General features: G+C 39.4%; 1 protein-coding gene across 2 annotated transcripts in view; it reads right to left on the bottom strand.

Annotated features, from left to right (window-relative positions):
* Positions 1 to 219: 219 nt before the first annotated feature.
* The window catches only part of LOC148340633 (sterile alpha motif domain-containing protein 10-like), a 54,027-nt gene continuing 33,948 nt past the window's right edge, over positions 220 to 20,298 (bottom strand). Inside the window, exons 3-5 of one of the 2 annotated variants that reach the window (XM_088292297.1) lie at positions 17,305 to 17,473; positions 9,086 to 9,226; positions 220 to 2,052 (exon numbers count right to left, since the gene is read on the bottom strand). In XM_088292297.1, the coding sequence (XP_088148423.1) occupies positions 2,030 to 2,052; positions 9,086 to 9,226; positions 17,305 to 17,473 (333 nt within the window). In that variant the 3' untranslated portion in view covers positions 220 to 2,029. The remainder of the gene's footprint in view (positions 2,053 to 9,085; positions 9,227 to 17,304; positions 17,474 to 20,298) is intronic. The other variant, XM_088292298.1, reaches the window with a different exon arrangement.

Consider the following 20,298-nt stretch of genomic DNA (forward strand, 5'->3'; position numbering starts at 1 on the left):
CTAATCTACAAAATAAATGGGAAAAAAATAGATATAACTATGTTAGGCAATACAGAGAGGGAGAGAAATCTATTTGGAATGAATGCCATTATTACTCAAGCAAGAAACAAACCCTTTATTTTCTTGTAGTTGTTCTAATTTCCCCGTAATTTATATTGCACCATATGGAAAGTGCTTTGTTTCAGCTCCAGCTATTGTGAAATGCGTTATATAAATAAAGTTGTATTGTATAACCCTTTATCTTCCTCCAAATATTCATTTAATAACATGACAAAACCATAATATGTTTAAATACAATGTGATGAGTTTTTCTTGAAAACCCTGCCTTGAAAATTAACTGTTAATATTGCTCGATGTTTGTCGTCCTCCATCACCAATTGCGCACATTATAAGACTAAATAGCCCTAATCAACCAATGAGAGGACGGAAAAGTGCCAAGGTCATGTTATGCCTTTGTGAAGGCCACAGGTGGTGGATCTGAAATCTGATTGATTAAAAACAACAGCCGTTGGCAATACCGTCTCCAGTCTCCAGCACTCCTGATTGCGAAGGACTCGAGCAGACGAGAGAGCCAAACATTTTTTTAACTTTAGTAGTTTATTACAGTATATATAAAAAGTCATCTTTTCTTTTCTTACATCTTTTCTATACCTAAACACACACCAATCATCAAGTACTTCGACAATACTTCAGTAGGTAATGGCTCTTTTAACAGTCAGTCTCTTGCAGTTTGTTGCATCGGTATCTGAAGGGCCAGATGGAGGAAAGTTGTGTGCAGGGTTATTTGTTGGAAGTTTGTGACTTGATGTATGCAAATGGAGCATCCTCATCAGCTTACATAGAAGTCTGCGTCTGTCTAACACTGACGTCAAACGCGCTCATTCGAGTCAACTTGGGAATCTTGTATCTGGGTAGCTGTCACAGTATTACACCATTTTGAAGCTTTTAAAATCACAGTGTCACATGGGGATAGAAGCGAGTGAAATACAATTGGGGTTTGTCCCTTTCTTTTGTTTGTTAGGAGATGTCTTACAGGAATGCTCAGGAACAACACTGCAACGCAGTTAATGTTGCCTCTGGAACAGGCAAAGCACAGACAGCTTTTTCCCCAGCTCACAAACTACAAAATAACGCATTTCAATATGTCTTACTTAGCCCTAACAGCTAGTCCTCATTGTGTAATTACATTTAAATTATTGCTTGATCAAGCGTAGACAATGAGATCATCACATTACACTTGCATGTCCTTGGGATTTGTCCCATGGAAACATCGGCAAGCCTCTGCTTACATTGCATGTTCATTTACAATCCTCAAATGTACTGTGTTTAGCTACATGGTAAATCTAGTCTAATTCAATCACAATATAAAACATCTGATAATATCTGTAATTAGTCATCCAACAGCGATCTCAAATCCTGAGAGGGAAATCCGCTGTCGTTTGTGCGCGAGTGATAGATTTGTGTATATACAAACAGAATTTCAAACACGTTCTCAGCATCGTTGGCTTTAAAAGTTAAAATTCACGTAAAAAAGTGAAACTCACCAACTACAACCTTCACCATACCACCATTGTGATTAATAAGATGTTGGCTCTTCAAAAATAATGCTCAGTTCTAATTGACAGTGTCAAATTACTCTTATTATTAACTTTGTAAAAGCAGACTTTTCGATCCAACTTTTATATTGACTCTTGTTTTGTACTGCTTATAAAGTGACAATCGCGATCCCAAACGCAAATGAGGCAGCCTAACAAGAATAGATTTGCTACTTAGACCTAAAGCATTTTCAGACCGAGATGATCACCTTGTTATCGCTATGCTAGAGTTGGCATCCCAGCCTTGAGCGAAGCTTTGTCTCTTGTCTCTCTTCTGGTAAACCAGCGTTGAATGAGAATCCAGCAGGCTGGTTGGCGCTTAGTCAACAGGCTTTTCCTAGGCTTGATTCTCCATCGCAAATGTGAAGACAGAAGCATCTCCATGGATCCTGGAGTTTTTGTGACAGGGGTTGCCAAATGGACCACAAGATGAGCTAGGAGAAGTTTCCAAAGGAGGCTGTGGGAAGGGGAGAGAGGGAAGGGCAGGACATCATTAGGGCTAATCCAGAAGCATCCTTAGTTTGAAAAGTATCACTCATTAGATTGCATTTTCTCATTTTTTTTTTATTTTTACAAAGAATAAAACAGACAAATGATGCAGTGAGGATGTTGTTTTGTTTGGGTTTTTGTGAGCTGTTTATTCAAATTTAGGCAAACATATTTTTTAAATATTCTGTATTAATTCTATGTATTTTGTCCTTTTGGAATGTAATTTATCAACAAAATTGCACTGTATAATGTTCCAAACCTGTCAAACAAATCAAACAAAAGGCAAATTAACGCAATAAACTGAATACAACATACTAATAATTTACCCCTGCATGGCTTTGACCACACAAAAAACACTTACATCTTCAAAAAGACATTTTTTAAAAACATTGTAGAATTACAGGGGTTGCCTGAGATACGAGTGACAAAATTTATGTTTTGTTTTTTCAATACGTCATTCAGCCGATTTTTTAGCTCTGACTTGTGAGCTCATACTTGCAATATAAGCACTGTATGAAGGCAGTGGACTCCATTCAGTGCACAACTTGCAAAATTACTGGCAAATCAAATAGGGTGCAATACTGGAAGTCCTTGAGTTACAACGTACTATACCTACGACGGTTCGACTTCACGACAGCTGCGACTCATCTGACATTGTAGGTTCACACTGCAGGCAAATGCAACTCAGAACTGACTTTTTCTTTTTAAGACAGTCTGAATGGCTCAATTCAGATTTTTTTTTAATCTGATTTGGGCCACTTTCATATGTGGTCCTAGATTGGATACATATGGGATTTTTTGGAATATAACCCCAGCCAAATGGCCAGGTTGCATGTATCCCTCATTGACGTCATCCGAAGCCCAAAGTGCGCTCCAGTTGGGCGGACAGAGAGTGCCCGCAGCTGGGAGATTGAATCTGCAGTTGTTTTGAGGAACAATGTCGACTTTATCCATCCATCCATTATCTGTACCGCTTCTCCTCACAAGGGTCGCGTGGGGCGCTGGAGCTTATCCCAGCTGTCATCGGGCAGTAGGCGGGGGGACACTCTGAACTGGTTGCCAGCCAATTGCAGGGCACACAGAGACGAACAACCATTCGTGCTCACATTCTTACCAAGGGGCAATTTAGAGTGTCCAATCAACCTGCCATGCATGTTTTTGGAATGTGGGAGGAAACCGGAGTTCCCGGAGAAAACCTTTGCAGGCACAGAGAGAACATGCAAACCCCACACAGGAAGGCCGGAGCCAGATTCGAACCCACAACCTCTGCTGTGTCTCACTGTGAGGCCATCGTGCTAACCAATTAACTAATTAATCACAAAAAATTCCATGATTAATCACTATTTTTTGCGAAGCTTATAACAGATATTTACTTGAATAATATCTTGGAATTGATTCAAAATCACCAAATATTAAGTATATTTAATTCAAAGAGTGTTTTAATAGCTTTCTTTGATTCTTGAATACGATATAAATGGAGACATATTTCCAGGCATTTTTCTTTGAAACATTTCTCAAAACTGCCCGCAAGCGCCACACTCCAGCACTGTTGGTTTGCAAGGACCAGTGGTAACTTAAACACAGTGTTTTGTTCTGAGACGTGCTAAAGACAGCTAATACAGCACAATATTTGCAAAGTATGCAAATTATTCTTGAAGTAAATCAAACTGAGTTAACTGAGTTAAAATATTTAACTGAGTTATTTATTTTAATTAATCACCTGAGTTAATGCTTTAATTTTGACAGACCTCATATATATATATATATATATATATATATATATATATATATATATATATATATATATATATATATATATATATATATATATATATATATATATATATATATATACACACATCACTCTCTCTCTCTCTCTCTCTCTCTCTCTCTCTCTCTCTTTTCTAAAAATAATCATCCATAATATAGCAAGGCATGATTGGTGAACTAGGTTGTGTGACAGCATGCAACAGCAAGTTTCCTTCCACAATGTAATTGTCTTCCTCTCAGAAAACTAGCGATGAAACCAGCCAGCCAGTTTGCCTGACAATCAGCCAACTCCAGACATCAAGCATCATTAGGCGGTCACACTTTCCTTGCCTAAACTGTCTGCGTTTTCAGCTGCGAGCTCCTCTCTCATAATAGCCGACAAAGACACGCCACCTGTTTCCCGGTTGCAGACAGATGCGAGCGTGGCACTTCAGTGAACCTGAGCCATGGCACACATTGGCAAAAGAAAGAAGTGGTTGGAGATATGACTGCAGGCATGTGCAAAAAACATTTCTCAGGTGGATATTTTAAATGAGCTCCCAAAGGAGTCCTCAGAGCATAAGTGGCACGGGAGGAAGTGGAGAGAAGGGGAGATACGCCGGAACCCACCAAATTTGTAAACTGCAGGCGTATAACCAGAATCATCCTTGTGTTATTGTAATACAAGGGGTCAAAGGTAGCATGGGAGGGGGGGGTATAACAGTCATCTGGCTTTAGCTAATTACCAGTGAGACGCTGAGGCATGGCAGATGGTAGCATACAAAGACCGACTTTGATGAAATTTTGATGCGTTCAGAAGGAAGGAGGAACTGACAATCTATTCTAATGATAAACCAACAAGCACACGATGAGGAGGAGGAGGATGAGGCTTTATCCCCCCCTAACTTGTTCTTGGTTCTGAAGACGACCCCAAACCTTCCTCCCAACACTTGCAAATCTCTCCAGCTGTTACAGCAACCCCTGCAAAGCTTGTGCTACACTGGGAGAGCTAAGAGGCTTTGGAAGACTCCCTTTTACCTTTCACTGCACAGACGACACAATCCACCAGGCTGAAAATACAGTACAAGGACCGTGGAAAGTGAAGTCTAAAAATATACGCGTGAGATCATGCTGAAAATGCGCGGGGCAATAGATTTCAAACATGAAAGGGGTGAACGTACCGCAGTGAAGGTTGAACAAGTTTATGTATGGTTGGTTCCATACATTTGCATTCTACTTTGATGCTCTGATTTAATTTTCAACACACATAAATTTTCAGCTTACCAGTGCAGTATGCGGCTTATTTAACCGTGACCTGAAAGTTTGCTCAAAGTTTTGTTGCAAAAAAAAATGTGTGTGTGCTTTGACAGCGATATATTTCCCCCTAGTCGTTCATCTTCTGCAAACTTAACATTTTTATACGCTGTTGTACTCACTGAAGATTCAACGGTTTGTCATCACATTAAAGTTTCATGGATTTTCTCTTCTACTCTGCCTGCCGTTTCATGTGAAAACCAAGCACAAGATGACTTCAGTCTAGCCACATCATTCGCTAACAAAGTTTGCTTCAGCAACCAATTGACACCGATTATACAACGACCATGAACACAAACACATCTCACACACAGAACCGTCAATTTTATTAGCTTAACTCTCGGTATTGCGTGGTGAATACTATGTTAAACTCCAATTTGCTTTCTCGCAATTAGTATGGGCACTCAAGATCGACTGCGAAACGTTATTACGGTGCTTCTAGCAAGTGCGCCTGTCACAGACTGATTAGCACTTAATGGAAGGCATAGACATGCAGCCGGTGAATAAATGCGCTGTCAGACAAAGTTTTCTCTCAGTGCACTGCTTCATTATCCTCTGATCTATCAATTTCGGCCCGTCAATTTTTGTGTCACACAGCTCAAACCCAATCATAGCTCTGTCTCTTTTTTTTTTAGTTCTGCCGTGCCATGTATTCAAACGTTATCCCACACATACGTACAAGGTACACACAAAAAAAAATCCCTTAGTTCATATAGATCAGCCATTATCACAATAATTAGCCCCTGAGACTTCTCCATTTTACCCCAAAAAGTTGTGATTTTCCTTTGAACTTAACATTTATTGTATTAATTCTAGTAGACATTGGTCAAGCTCCCACACTTTGATTGAAAAAAAATAACTGCAAGCAGATGATGTACAAACAGCAAAATACGTGACCGGTTGGACAGATGTACATTTTTTGGTTAATGTTAGCTTTAAGTGAGCACATGGTGAACTTGAATGAACGAAGGTGAACCCACGCAAAATCATTTCACCCCTTTTGTGTCAGTGCACAAAATCATTGAGTGAGTTTCCTTTTAAGAGAACATCCTCTCATTGTTTGATTGTCCAAAAGGTTTTAAGAAAGAAATGTGGACACCAAAAATCTAAACACCCTGGGTACAGGAAAAGAATAGATCGTCACGTTATTTGCCAAAAGCTGCATTGTACCGTGAGAGATGGTGGCCATTTAAGGCGAGCAGTAATCCCAGTGATTGTCAACATTACTGTCCTTGAAAAGACAAAGACACTTTGCACTTTGCATTTGGTAGCGAACCAACTGTCATTTCATCATCATAAATTATTTTTTCATCTATTTCTTCACTCGACAGTATTTATTTTAGCCACAGACGGATCAATATAGGTAAATATAACGCCATTCCGCGACTGGAATGGATTGATTCTATTTCTATTTTTTACTGGGGCAACATTAACTTGGTTTGTGAACATTTTGGTTTGAGAATTGGCTCATGAAGGAAATTAGATTTGTAACCCAAGGTTCTATTGTATATGATTTACTTTTCGTTCTCAAAATAATAGTCTAGCAGTGTGACGCGTGAGCCAAACCTGACTTCATCGCATATCATTTAGACATGTCAAGGAAGCTGCAAACATACCGTATTTTCGCACCCAAAAGACGCGCCGTGTCAAAGGGCGCAACACCTGTTGAGGGCGCTATTTCTGTCTTTGTAACATATACTGGACGCACCGCCTGACAAGACGATAGCACAGCTGCTGTTAGCATAGCATGAACTTGGCAGAGCTGCCCACACTGACACAGCCGATAGCAGCCTACTATGCCCCAATAACATAAGCAATCACCCCATTGTTGCAGCAGACGCCAAGTCCCTATTGACAATAGATGACATTGACAATGGCTCAGGCCAATATTAGGTGCATTGGCAATAGCCTACAAAGCAGCGTCAGGGGAGGCACTTGGCTGCTTACCACACTCCTTAGAGTCACGGTTTAAAAAAAAAATAAAAAACTCATCATACAAGCAAACAATGAAACATAGAAATAAGATTAACACAAACATGTATCTCTCATGCCATCAATATACCCAAAAAAAAATGAAAATAACACAAAAGCCACTCAGCCTTAGCTAATTCAAGCAATGCATTCTGGGAGCAGAGACCCACAATCCCATAGCTGTTTAGAGAGATTTGCATGGCTGTTTAAAGAGATGTGCTGTTATGCTTTGGACTTTTTGTCTGTTGTCTAAACCTGGGACGTTTCTTGCTTGCAATAACATAAATGATAAGACAGACTAAAACATTGTGGACAGCTGCCCTTTGTCCAGCTTTTTCCAACACCATCACCCAAACATTATAGTCAGATAGTGTATTTGTCACGGTCGATTGTAAGCATGGACAACTCACTCTTTGCCCAGCAGGGTGTGCTAACATGCACTTCCAACAGCTCGTTGATGACAAGGGCTGATGGACGTGTGTGGTACTTTGTCCATTTAATGGACGCATCGACTGACAGGGCGCTTTGTTTGTTAAGGGGAATTTTTGTGACTTTAAAGTGCGCCTTATGACTGCGAAAATACGGTACTCAGAAGTCATACATACGGTGCCAACGCAAAGCTAAATTCAAAATAAAAGTTTTGTTATTTCTTTAAAACAATCAACCTTTTCACAAGACCGGCCAATCGCAGCACAAAAGAGGCTCGTCCACTTTATTTTTTTTTTTTTTTTTAAGTTTGCACTTTTGTCTAACATCAACTTAAAAGCTTTTACTCTTAGTATTCAGTTTAACTCAATTTGATACAAGCATGCATTTCTGAAGCTCAATGGATGAAAATTCAGTAAATTGTCTTTTGGTTTTCTGTCTGTTTATTTCATGCAAATGAGTGCACCCAACCGTAGTTCAATTTTAATTTGAATTGCAATTTTCCCAAAGCTTAACAGTCAATTATAATAATATAACTGATTTGTATCAGCATCAGTTTTAAGTGAACACATGAATCTATAATTTGATCTAAATTACAACCAGTTGTTTAAAATGTGAATGTCTTACAAAAACTGTGTTGTTTTGTGTGTTTCTTGTTCCTTCATCCAAGATGCCTAATCAAGTGTTGCTAATTGGTTTTATTTGTTAATTATGAAGCTGATTCATAAGAAAAAGCTTTGCTTCAGTTGAACTGAATTTATAGGACAATTTATTCAAAGTACATTGCCATGAGTAGTTATTTTGGGTGGGGGGAAACAAGCATCAGTAAACGTTGCAGAAAAAAAATAACAAGAAAAAACAGTGGTGCCTCGAGATACGAGTTGAATTAATTTGGCGTGGAAAGAAAATGGAATGTGCCTGATAATCAAAAGTGATTAAATAAATCCCCATCAATCAAATATTTTGTTGCTATTTTCTGACAGAGTTGAAGTACTTTTGTATGCTGCTGTATGTCAGAGCATTATGTTTTTCTTCTACATTTATTTTTCATGACACACACAAGGATTTCTTGTGTGACGAATCTGCGCTACGCAATTGACACGCGACATTGACGCAGTGACGTGCGCACGGACGTCGGACGCAAAAGTATGAGGAAGACTTAAGACTCAATCATTCTACTTGTGAGTGGAATTGTCCCACCGGTGAGGACAAAACATGCGACTGTTAGCCATGAAATAACAGAAAACAATGAGCGACATCAGTAGTGCAAGCAATCCTCTGCTGTATTCAAGCCAGCATTGAGTAGCAGGGTCATTTCATTGATGACTGACTCGTAAAAAAGTTGACTGAAGCTGTGACTCTGAAGCAGGGCAGCAAATTAAGTGCCGCCATCAATAAAAGCACATGCTGCCTCTTCGAAGTCCATTTCCATGTATGTCACAGCAGGCACACCTGCTCTCAGCCAAAGCTAAATAAAATCGGACTGTTTCTTCTCAGGTTCTTCCCCAGCCCCAACCAAATATGTTTTTTTTGTTACTTACTCCGACTGAGGAGCTGAAGGTTGCGGACCTCTTCTCTAACCTGAAGCTGGAGGACTTGTTGGAGGACTTCCTGTCTCAGAGTGTCCTGGATGATTCCCATCCTCTGGAGCTTCTCCCCGTTCAAACGCAGCAAAGCTCGTCCTGTCAAGAGGAGATGGGATTCCTGTTTGTCATAATACACAGCTGCATGTCTACAGTAAAGTAAACATCGTTAGCTCATTGAATATACTCAAACGACGTTAATTTGAACGAAATGTAAACCATAAGAAGTGGTGAGCATAGAGGGAATACACGATCACTCCACATACACAGTGGCTAACTCTAAAGCAGGTTAACACCCAACTGCACAAAAACATACACAGTGGCTAACTCTAAAGCAGGTTAACACCCAACTGCACAAAGTCTTTTGCTAACTTCCATGTCACTCAACAGACCATGTCCGGCTTTTAAAAGCACACAAATATTCAGCGTAGACTGTGAAGATGGTGACCCCCAGTGGACAAAATAAAATTCCTGCACCTCACGTGCATATGTTGCCATTCCAATGTTGCCGTTGTTACCTTGCGGATTTTGTCTATTTTAAGGCTGCTCTTGAGGGACTACTGTATTTTCAATTCACATGTAGCAATTTTATATAGCACCAAATACAGACTATAGAAATTGTGAATGAACGGGGGTTTTGTCATGAGAAAGAATTACGTGTACGGTACACTTTGTGGATTTGCTGCAAGTTAAGGGAAACTTGTTGACTAAAACCAGTGGGTATGTTTGCAATTCAGCCTGGAGAGTCACAGCCTAATCCAGATCCACACTACAGATTTCCAATTAGCGGCAGTAAAACGTCTGGAATGAAGAGGAAAGCATTCGTTCTGGGTCGGACTTATTAAAGAGCCGGCATTTAACACAGGGGAGACTCATTTAACAAGCCATTTCCCACAGCAAGCACATTTTACAAGCAGCCTGCATTCGTATTAGCACGTAGGAAAAAAAAAACAAGCGTTTCAAGCAACAGGCAGACACACTCACATACACACGCGTGCATACACAGATGTTAGTACAGGCAGGTAATGTCCTTCACTGCAGAAAGAGAAATCCATCATACCTGTCACAGCTCCCAAATGATATAATTATAGTCATTACTCATGAAGATCTCATCTTTATTTAAATATCTATCTATCTATGGAAGGTCCACAGAGAAGGAAACAAGAAAAAGCAACAAGACCTAGCAATCATTATTTTCTCCATTACCCATTTTAGATCTTATAAAATATAAATAGCTTTAATAGAGAGTTGGCAGTCATATTTGAAAAGATAAGCAGAGTAAAAAAATGGAAATTACGTGTGCCCCACATAATGACGGCTCAAATGGAAAACAGTACAACAATAGTTTGAGGTTATTTTGTTTGCCATTTGCTTACGAGTCTACATGATTGCTCGGCAGACGACCGCAAGCTCATACATAACAATCAATTCAAACCTCCATTTCCTGCTTAGACCCGCTGCATTGTTTGTGAACTCCTATGTTGACTATTTCAAATGGTAAACAAAATTCAATACTGAATCAATTCTATGGTGGCGCTTGTGTGAATAAAATGTGGGTATCATGTAGTAGCATCTGTACATTCTATTACGGTTTCTACCTCTAAGAGGAAACAATATTTATACGTTACGGCCCCCACACACAACATATTGTTAATTTGACATGCAGTATACGAGGCGAAATGATTCAGATAGGCATGCTTTACAGACAAACAATTTCAATTTCAACTGGACGTGTGCAGGTGAATTTAGTTCCTTGCGAGTAGTAAACAAACCGATTGTGTAATTAAATAGCAATAATATCCTATTGATTTTCTGCACAGTCATGTCTTTTTTCCTCACACACCTTGTGCTTGCATCCACTGAAGCCAAACACCATCTCCCCCCACAGCCCTCCATTGTGTGCGCGTGCACCAGTTTGTCCTCGAGACACAATGCCCTTGCTATATGCGCGAATAAATGAGACAAAGCAGTAGAATGGAATTCAAATCAATTCTCCACAGACGCGCTACGGCTCTCATTAATTGCATGCAGATTGGGAGAATAGCGAGCACTGTCAGAAGAGGAGGAAGACAAAAACAAAAGCTGCTCAATAGAGATCACTACTCTCAATTTGGCTTCAAAACAAATTGCATATGAACACTTTCAATGGCAAATGAGGGGCTTTTACAGCCAGATAGGCACTGTGAATAGCATTCAAATTACGTTTTTTTTGGGGGGAGGTTTACTCTAACCAAGTGCTAGTGGTGCGAAATGGTTAACACGTAATTGCAAGAATAATTATGAAAGAGTTTACTTCTCATGTAATTGCCATCAAGGCTAAAACTGCATTTGCAATGAATCATTTAATACAATGTCTTTTACACTACAGCGTAATTATTTTGTAGCCTTTATCCAGGTAAGAAAATTAAGAACAGATTCTCTTCTTCAAAGATAAACTCACTGCAGACAGCAAAGTAAAGCAAGTAAAAATAAATCCAACTACAGATAAACACAAACATGTACACAAAACATAAAACAAATGAAACATAAAATAACAATAACAATCAGACAAAGTCTACTCAAATCAAAATAAACCATATCGCTATTCAAAATGACACTTGGCAACCAAAAGGTGGAACGTTTTATTTTCTCGTAGTGCACATGCTGTTTGAAGCTTGGAGAGGAGCAAAAGACTCAAGTCTCTTTTGACCAGTACAAGCTGCAGCTTTCTAACGGCCAAAAGTTGGTGAGTAGCACACAATACTGAAACATAGGTTCACATTTTCTTGTCTCAACGCATCAGAATTTCTCTTTCCATTTGTCTTATCTCTTTCTTATCATCCTATTGTGACCTGATATAAACGTCTTATATCAGGACACTATCAACTGGATTTTATAAACGAAATGGAACTTATGCATATCTGCAGCAAAAGCTCAAATATAATCCTGCAAAGAACAGAGAAAGTATTTAACGGATGCATCCTTGGTTTAAGATGGCTGACAAGAACAACGTTTTATTAAATCACAAGGACGCAAGAACTGATTCAAATGTGGATAGAGAAAAGGCTACAATTCCACCTCAACGTGGTTTGAGTTGCTTTGTTATAGGCCGGAAACGCAATCATTGAAGGTGTGTTCTTTATAGTCGTGTCATCTTGCTGTTTTTTTTTTTTGCCTGTCTGTTCTGCCGTGTGTTTTTTCTTTCCATATACTCCTTTAGGTGCGGGCTCCAGACTGCCACTAAATGGCCGCATTTTGCCCATAAAATGTGAGCAGAATGAATACATTTTTCATCCTCGACCAGTATCTATTGATTTGTAGTGTATTTTTTTTTCATGAGATATTTATTTGTCCCAAGCGCTAGTTTCTATAGCCGCGGATCGGCGCAACAAGGTTTGGCCCCTTTGGCCCCTCCCACAAGTGGTAAGCCCATGGGAAGGGAGGCCCACATTGCCTCTTCGGGGTGAGCCCAGCCAAGCCCCATGAGTGCAGGCCCGGCCTCCATCTCAGATAGATGTACTTTATGCTATGTTTTGTTCTCGGTCATTTGAACCCCTGGTAGTAGTAAATACTCGTAAAATGCCACATAATGACGTTTAATACAAACATTGGCTGGGCAAATGCCGGTATTGCATGCTAGAGTCTCAAATGCAACCAGTGTGAGAAACGAGCTGCGATAGTGTGAGGGCGGTACATAATAACAGCGTGGTTAAGTCTAATGTAAAACGTAAGCGACAGCTGACTGTGAGAGAGGGTTCAATGTTCCAAAGCAGGAAAAGCGTAACTGGTCCTGTGACCCACTTTGTAGGCACTTGAGCAACATCAAAGCCTTTTTTTTCCCCAGGCAAAGACATTGACATCTGGCATGCTGACAGTTAGAGCTAACGTAGGCCTGAGTTTGTGCACAAACACCAAAACTAAAGGGTGGCACAGATTAAGATGTGGGACTCTGATGAAATCAGTTAAGAGAGCTCTGAAGACATTTTGAGTCACTGTTTGCACTTTCTATGCATATTTTTGTTTCATGTGCTGTACTTTGTGCGTTTATTTTTGTGCCACCATTGTTAATAAAATCATCAAATGGAACTGATCAACTCTTATTTTCACTGGAAAAAAATGGCAAGGGGAAATTCGACTTTCGAGAGTCAACAGCAGCATTGGCTGGGTATCCAAAAGTTTACTTTAAAGTTACAGTTCTAAATCATTCTATGCAAATGTATTGCACTTAAAAGCAGTGGTGGGCGGTCAAGGCCTTCTCTGCTAGTTTAACATAATCAAGAAATCTTGATGGTATTCTTCACATTGGTGTCATATGATATCCTAGTGTTGTGTTTTTAGTGAGAGTTTTTATCCAATCAGAATTTAGCTAGCTCGTGTTACCAAGCAGAATTCAATAATACCAGAAGCACGCACTATTTGTCCGAGGCCTTCAGATACAGTCGTGCGGGCGTATGTTCTGTGTCTCAAGAGGGCTTTTAGAGTTGACAGACAGTTGCTAAAGCCAATCAGATCAAAAGTTGGTTACAGTGAGCCTTCTCACTGGCCTTACGCTAATGGTGATGAACGTGTTTTGTGATTGGATACTCACTCGTGAGGGGGCAGTGCTATCAACGCACCAGAAAGTTGTAACTGCCGACTGTTTGAAAATTAGGAATATATTTTTGCTTTTTAAAACCACAATGGCCAAAGGAAGGAAAATTGTGGATTTAATTGCAGATACACTTGCAAGGCCATTTTCTAGAAGAGAAGGTAGGTCGTCCAACACTTACTCAGTACTGTTTAAGTGTGTTGATGTATATCAAATTTCCAGTCGTGGTTTCATAAATGATGGCAATATGAGGGGGATTCATTCAAGTAGGACTAAGTAGGACTTCACTGAAGGCCAACGTGTGAAATGCATGGCCCGCCACAGCTTAAAAGTTAAATACAACTGAAATGTACATACTGTAAAAAATGTACTGGACTGGATAATAAGAGACTATTATGCGATTTGAACATTTAACTCTGCGATTCTTTCGAGTACCACTAGACTCAAGTGACTAGAGCGAGCCTACGCACCACTAGTGGCATTCGTACCAAAATTTGAGAATTGTTGTCCTCCTGCGAACCTGTTTGAAATCATGTCAAAATATAGCCTTTTCTTCACTAAATGCATAATTATGTATTTTATGTCACTTGCACATGGGCAGTGGCATTGATTTTCTTGGAAAATATAGCGCAATTATGCTGCAAATTCTTATGATCGTAATGTTGCCTGTCATATTGTCGATTGCGCATTTCCCTTTCACAACTCATAAACTGTTGTAGATCACTTGGAACACCAGCCGTCTTCTACAAGAACTTGCAGCGCGACATAATTTTTTTTGTATAGAATAAAAAAGGGACAGAGTTATGATAAAAGGATTAAATAAAAAGCACACTATGAAAAATGATGTCCCAAATGTTCAAGTGCAAATTGAATGGCGACACTGATCTCCTCGGGCAGCTTGTTCCGCTGTGATGGTGCGCTTAGTGAGAGACTGTGAGAGACATGATTATGTGTGGGTCACTGAACAAAAGATGATACAGGCAGAGAATTCATCTCGGGGCCGTTGCTCGGATCCGCCACCCTTCAGAGAATGCCCAAGTATGGCATTTTATACGCAAAATATGTATTGATACTCGCCATACGCAGCAGCGCAAACAACAAAAGAAACACATTCAGACATCGTTTTCACAGTAATAGGGGAAAAACTCAATCCAGTTGGACTTTATAAATACATTACCATGCTTGTGTGTGTGTGTGTGCGTGTTTGAGAATATCTAAAGAAATGTTTAGATCTGTGAATCTGTTTCGACAATAGTGAGCGAGTGAGTGAGTCTAATTTGTAACATGACAAAATCCCGATTGCTGGACAAATGAAGGTTATTATTTTACCTTAATAATATTTCATACCAACTTGACTCGGCTCAATTTCTTGAACATATCTCAGTAAACCAGTATTTAAGCACCCTGTAATGTGAATTCTGAGACTTGATTCTAAATTCACTATCCATGTTTAAAGATAATAAATTAGAAGTGAATATTATTGCTGTATTGAGGAGCCAAGAGACGAGCTGCCTCTCCAGTTCCAGTTATCTAGATGTCTAACACTGCCCCGAGGTGGCTGCAGTGCACACATCAGAATGAGCAGCACAATTGAAGGAGGAAGTAAAACAAAGATAATCAATTTTTAATTTAAAATTATTTTTAAATATATTTCAATGTGTCATTACCATATGTTTTTATAATGCATAATATCAGTGAAATTATCCTTTTCTCTTTAAAGAAGACACATTTTTGGGAAGCTGGAGTGTATTAATGGTATTTTCATTCATGTCAAAAGGGAAAGACAATTAGAGATATGAGTGTTTGAAAAACAAGCATGGTTCAGGAAGAGATTCTGCTCATATCTCAAGTATCCACTGTAGTTTGGATTTGAAAAGTAACTCTTTCTGACACAGGTCGACTGACTCCGCTTGTGGGAGGTATTGTTTGAACTTGGAATGACAACTGACCCAAAGTAACCAAGCAGCTTTCTTCACCAAAAATAGTCTTCAGTTCTTTTATGAGTACACATGAATGGTTTTGCAATCTCCTTTGGAGAGATTTGGCTGCAAACGTGCTTCCAGTTGAGCAAGCTAAGCTGTGGAGCCACAAACCCAACTAAGCTGTGCGACCACATACCTTAAAATAAAACTTGCAAAGCCAGATATGCCGAGCCTTTCATTGCACTGATTCACAAATTCTTGACCAAACGGGAATATGACATAAGGTGGAAGTTTGTCACGGTCAAGCAACTTTTCTTTTCCTTCCTATTCATGCTTGCACCTGAATTAGCGCAAGCTGTAAAGGGCAACAAAAGTTTTGATGGCATGGAGGGCACAACAATACGTTTTTGGACAGATATGATACGTAATCAATATAAGGCCTAACGATTCGACACATGCAATGTATTGCTATTTTTGAACGATACAATACGACACGAGAAATATATGATATTTCGATAAGAAATTACGATACAGTAACAATGTTTTTTTTCTGTAAATAAACACAAATAAAATGAAACAAAATTAAAAATATTTTCTTTTTATTGGATTTTAAAACCAATTCTGCTTTACTGATTCCCCCCAAAATTCTGATATCAGAACATCTAGTTCTTTTAATATTCTAGCATAAACAAAGTTCAACATTACACACAAATGCACCTTAATATCATCAACTGGTTCTTTTTATGCATTGAAACATCAATGTAAACAAACCCTTTAGAAAAAGTACTTCATATATCTGAACAATATTATAAAAACTAAACCAAAAAATAAATACAAGTATAAAACTTATTTTCTGTATTTTTACATGAACCTAACCAGCTGCTATGATTGTTCTGCATAAAGAACAACTGTATGCAACAGTAAACAGTTTTGCCAAAGGCTTACATATTCTTTTTAAAAAATACCAGCTGGTCTACATGGTCTGGCAGCACGACACTTGTCTGTGTACTCTCAAAGAACCTCATTTACTAACCGTGCGCACACACTAATTTGAAACCAAAACGCATGAGGGCAGTATTAAGTAATTCTTTGAGAACAAGATTTATGATCAACTTTTTGAGACAGCAACCCCATTTTGGTCTGTCCCAACCATGCACGCAAGCCACCGCTGTCGATTCGTTTAGCTTTCTTGCTGTTTGTGATGCGTCGACAAATTGTCATGTTCAAGTTACATTTGACTTGAGATTTGCAAAGGCTATACACGGCAACCGTGTTGTCAAGACAATCTCATTTCTTGATATATCCAAAGTGTTTTCACACAAGTGAATGCATTGTGTCATCTCATCGCCATGATCTATGTTGCGTGCGTGACATAAAACCCTGACGCCGACCGGTGATGATGTGCACTAGCGAAAAACTAAAAATAGTTGATTAAAAATAACATTCAAACATGAATTAAAAAAAAGGAAGGGGTATTTGAAAAAATTTGAAGAGTAAAATTTTTTTGTTAATTATATTGACTGAAACGATCAACAACTTATAAAAATGATGTTGGGTGGATAGGTGGCCGGCATAGATGTAAACAAGTCCAGCGCATATCGATAAATCTGGATCGTAAGGCAGATGCATCCATAGGTCGATTAATAGAAGTATCGTTGCACCCTTACAGTGCATGTTTTGCTGAGTACCTGTGATGGCGTGATGAGAGAAGGCTTCGACATAGGTCAGGTAGTTGTGAGGACAGTGTTTCTTAAGCCACTTGCAGACATCCTGCTGAGTCCACAGCACCACAGGTTTGGACAGGCTGGACAACGTCGGACTGGTGTGATACACAGTGAAGGCGTCACCTGGATGCAGCTGAAAACAAGCAGTTCATTTTGGATTAACAGATTGGCATTATCTGCGTGCTGTGTGCTGCTTTAAGAGAGATACAGAAATAGCGAGGCATTTTTTGCGGATGCAAGATGAACCCACGAGGAGACTTGAAATTCTGTTTTCACAAAGATAAAGCTCATATTGACTGACCTCTTGCAAAGGCCAGATATGGATTTTCTTTGTGGTGAATAGGACTCTAAAGGATGTGGATTTTTTTTTTTTTTTGGGTCAATGGCAATATTTAGCAGGATACAATTCTGATAACCAATTAGTCGGATGATTGATTTAAAAATATGTAAATAATAAAACACCTCCCCGACAAATCCCTCCATGAATTTCAACTCTGCAGCGCATCATCTCATGAACTCCTCCCGCCCAGCACATCACCCCAATCCACTTGCAACCCATTAAAGCGAGAATCCACGACAAACTTCTCCTCACTTTCAAAGAACTGCACAAACTTGCCCCACTTAACATATCAGACCTCCTTTACTTTGCCAGTTCTGCCTGTTCCCTCTCTTCCTCATCCTCTCTCCAACTCCATGTTCCCATGTGTAGGATGTGTAGGAATAAGAAAGATGTATATTTGATTGGAAGTTAAAAGTTAAGTGAGGAGCACGTTTAGCGGACATTCCCTCAGCATTTGAGAGAGGAGAGGATGCCATGATTATTCATTTTGAGGCTTCATGTACTTGGGAATTTTTTAATTGATTCAAATTTGGAAGGGTTGCTAAAAACACTATTCTCTGCAGAGTGTCACATTTTTATTTTTATTTTACAGGGACTATAAAGTATTTTGTAAAAAGTATGTCTCTGCTCGTTCCTTTCTCAAGGGATCAAATTTATTTGGCGAATAAACATTCAGTTACAGCGGGCAGAGAAAAACATCTCCTCACTCTCTTCGTTCATAATGTTGTCCGTTTTCATTGGACATACAATCCATGGATTAATGTCCTGAATGAGTCAAGCAGAAAACAGGAGAGAAACACAGAACGGCTGCCAAAACCTCTACTCCAGTGCCGAACTACATGTCATGGGGATTATTCATGCAGACATGTCATGCAAACAAGCGCACAGTGCATGCACTCTTGCGGCTTAATATAAAATGTTGACCCATAGCAGTTGCCAGAACGTTTCCAACGCAGTCCATATTAAAAGCTGCTTTTTATATTACCAGCCAAGATAATTGGAGCTGTGTCTCTGGATTTGGACGACATGCAGAAAGACGAAGTTCGGTCTGGTCCACTTGGCTGAGTCGTAATTGATCATTTAAAAGCACAGCCATTCAACCATCCATCACTGCATCCTTGACTGGAATTGAGGTGAGAAAGGTGTGGGAAATTCCCCATTCATGCAAACAAGGGGAGGTAATTTTTTTTCCTTTGGATGCCACACTGATGCTGCAAGCATGCAAAGCATGGTCCCAGCCATGTTAAAATCCACATAATGAAGATTAATCACAGTGATTATTTTAGAGTTTAATTGCCTGGTAATCATCAGCTCTTTTCAACTCAGCAAAAAAAAAACAATACACCATGCACTTTTCTTACACCGTCTCGCTAATACTGATGGAATCTTCATTGGATTTTACATGTGAAATACAGTATTGAGTATTTGGCAGCACATTGCAGCTCAGTTTTATTGCATACTGTTTATTAAAGATTCTGCTTCATTTCAAGGCACCTTGGGGGAAGAAAGTAACTCACTTTGGCTCTCTGGATGTCATGAAAGCCAACAAGATGAAAGGTTTGGAGACTATTCTCGTCTATGGATATTATTAAAATAAAGATAAACTGTGCATTAACGTTTGAACATGAAGGCTTTAATTTCAATTTAATTGCTTACATTTGTGAGACTGCAAAGTGGCATCAATAAAAGAATAAAGTCCATTTCTGAAAAAGGAAGGCATGAGACTACAAAAACATAATTATAAGGCAGTGTGCATTAGTCAAAGAAGCCGGCACAAGGCAAATTGAATGATAGTTCTGCATCACCCCACCCCTTCTGCCTCCCCCACTCGCCCATCCTTCCTCTTGCGTGCCTTTACGGCCATCCATCACTGTCTATGTCCTCTGGCCAGTTCTCTTTTGATCCTGTTCACACTTTGTCGACTCCCCCTCTCTTCCCAAGACCTAATTCTGTCCAGTGGGAGGATCTCCCTCATTCATTACATATGCAGGGAGTGGGGGAGAGACGAGAATGAGGAATGGAAGATCAAGCTCAAACTCAATATGGAGCAGAAGAATGAGAGACGGGAGGATGGGTAACACAGCACTTATTGTATTCCAGTTGGCCAAGACAGGAAGATTTTATGCTGAACAGTTTGGGTTTACAGCACAAAGTGAATTGTAACCTCTAGCGCCTGCACGCTTCAAAAGGTTGATGCAAATTTGTATTTTTTGGGCGTGTCATGCGATTAAAAATTTAAATCGATTTAAACACACATTGAAAATTAATTAATCGCACCCAGCACCCCCGGTATATATATATATATATATATATATATATATATATATATATATATATATATATATATATATATATATATATATATATATATATATATATATATATATATATATATATATATATATATATATATATCATCCATCCATCCATCCATCATCTGTACCGCTTCTCCTCACTCGGGTCGCGGGGGGTGCTGGAGCCTATCCCAGCTATCTTCGGGCAGTAGGCGGGGGACACCCTGAACCGGTTGCCAGCAAATTGCAGGGCACACAGAGACGAACAACCATCCGCGCTCACAGTCATACCTTGGGGCAATTTCGAGTGTTCAATCGGCCTGC

Source organism: Idiotropiscis lumnitzeri, chromosome 3 (assembly GCF_059441095.1).
Source record: "Idiotropiscis lumnitzeri isolate Australia: NSW breed Sydney's pygmy pipehorse chromosome 3, RoL_Ilum_1.0, whole genome shotgun sequence".
NCBI lineage: Eukaryota > Metazoa > Chordata > Actinopteri > Syngnathiformes > Syngnathidae > Idiotropiscis > Idiotropiscis lumnitzeri.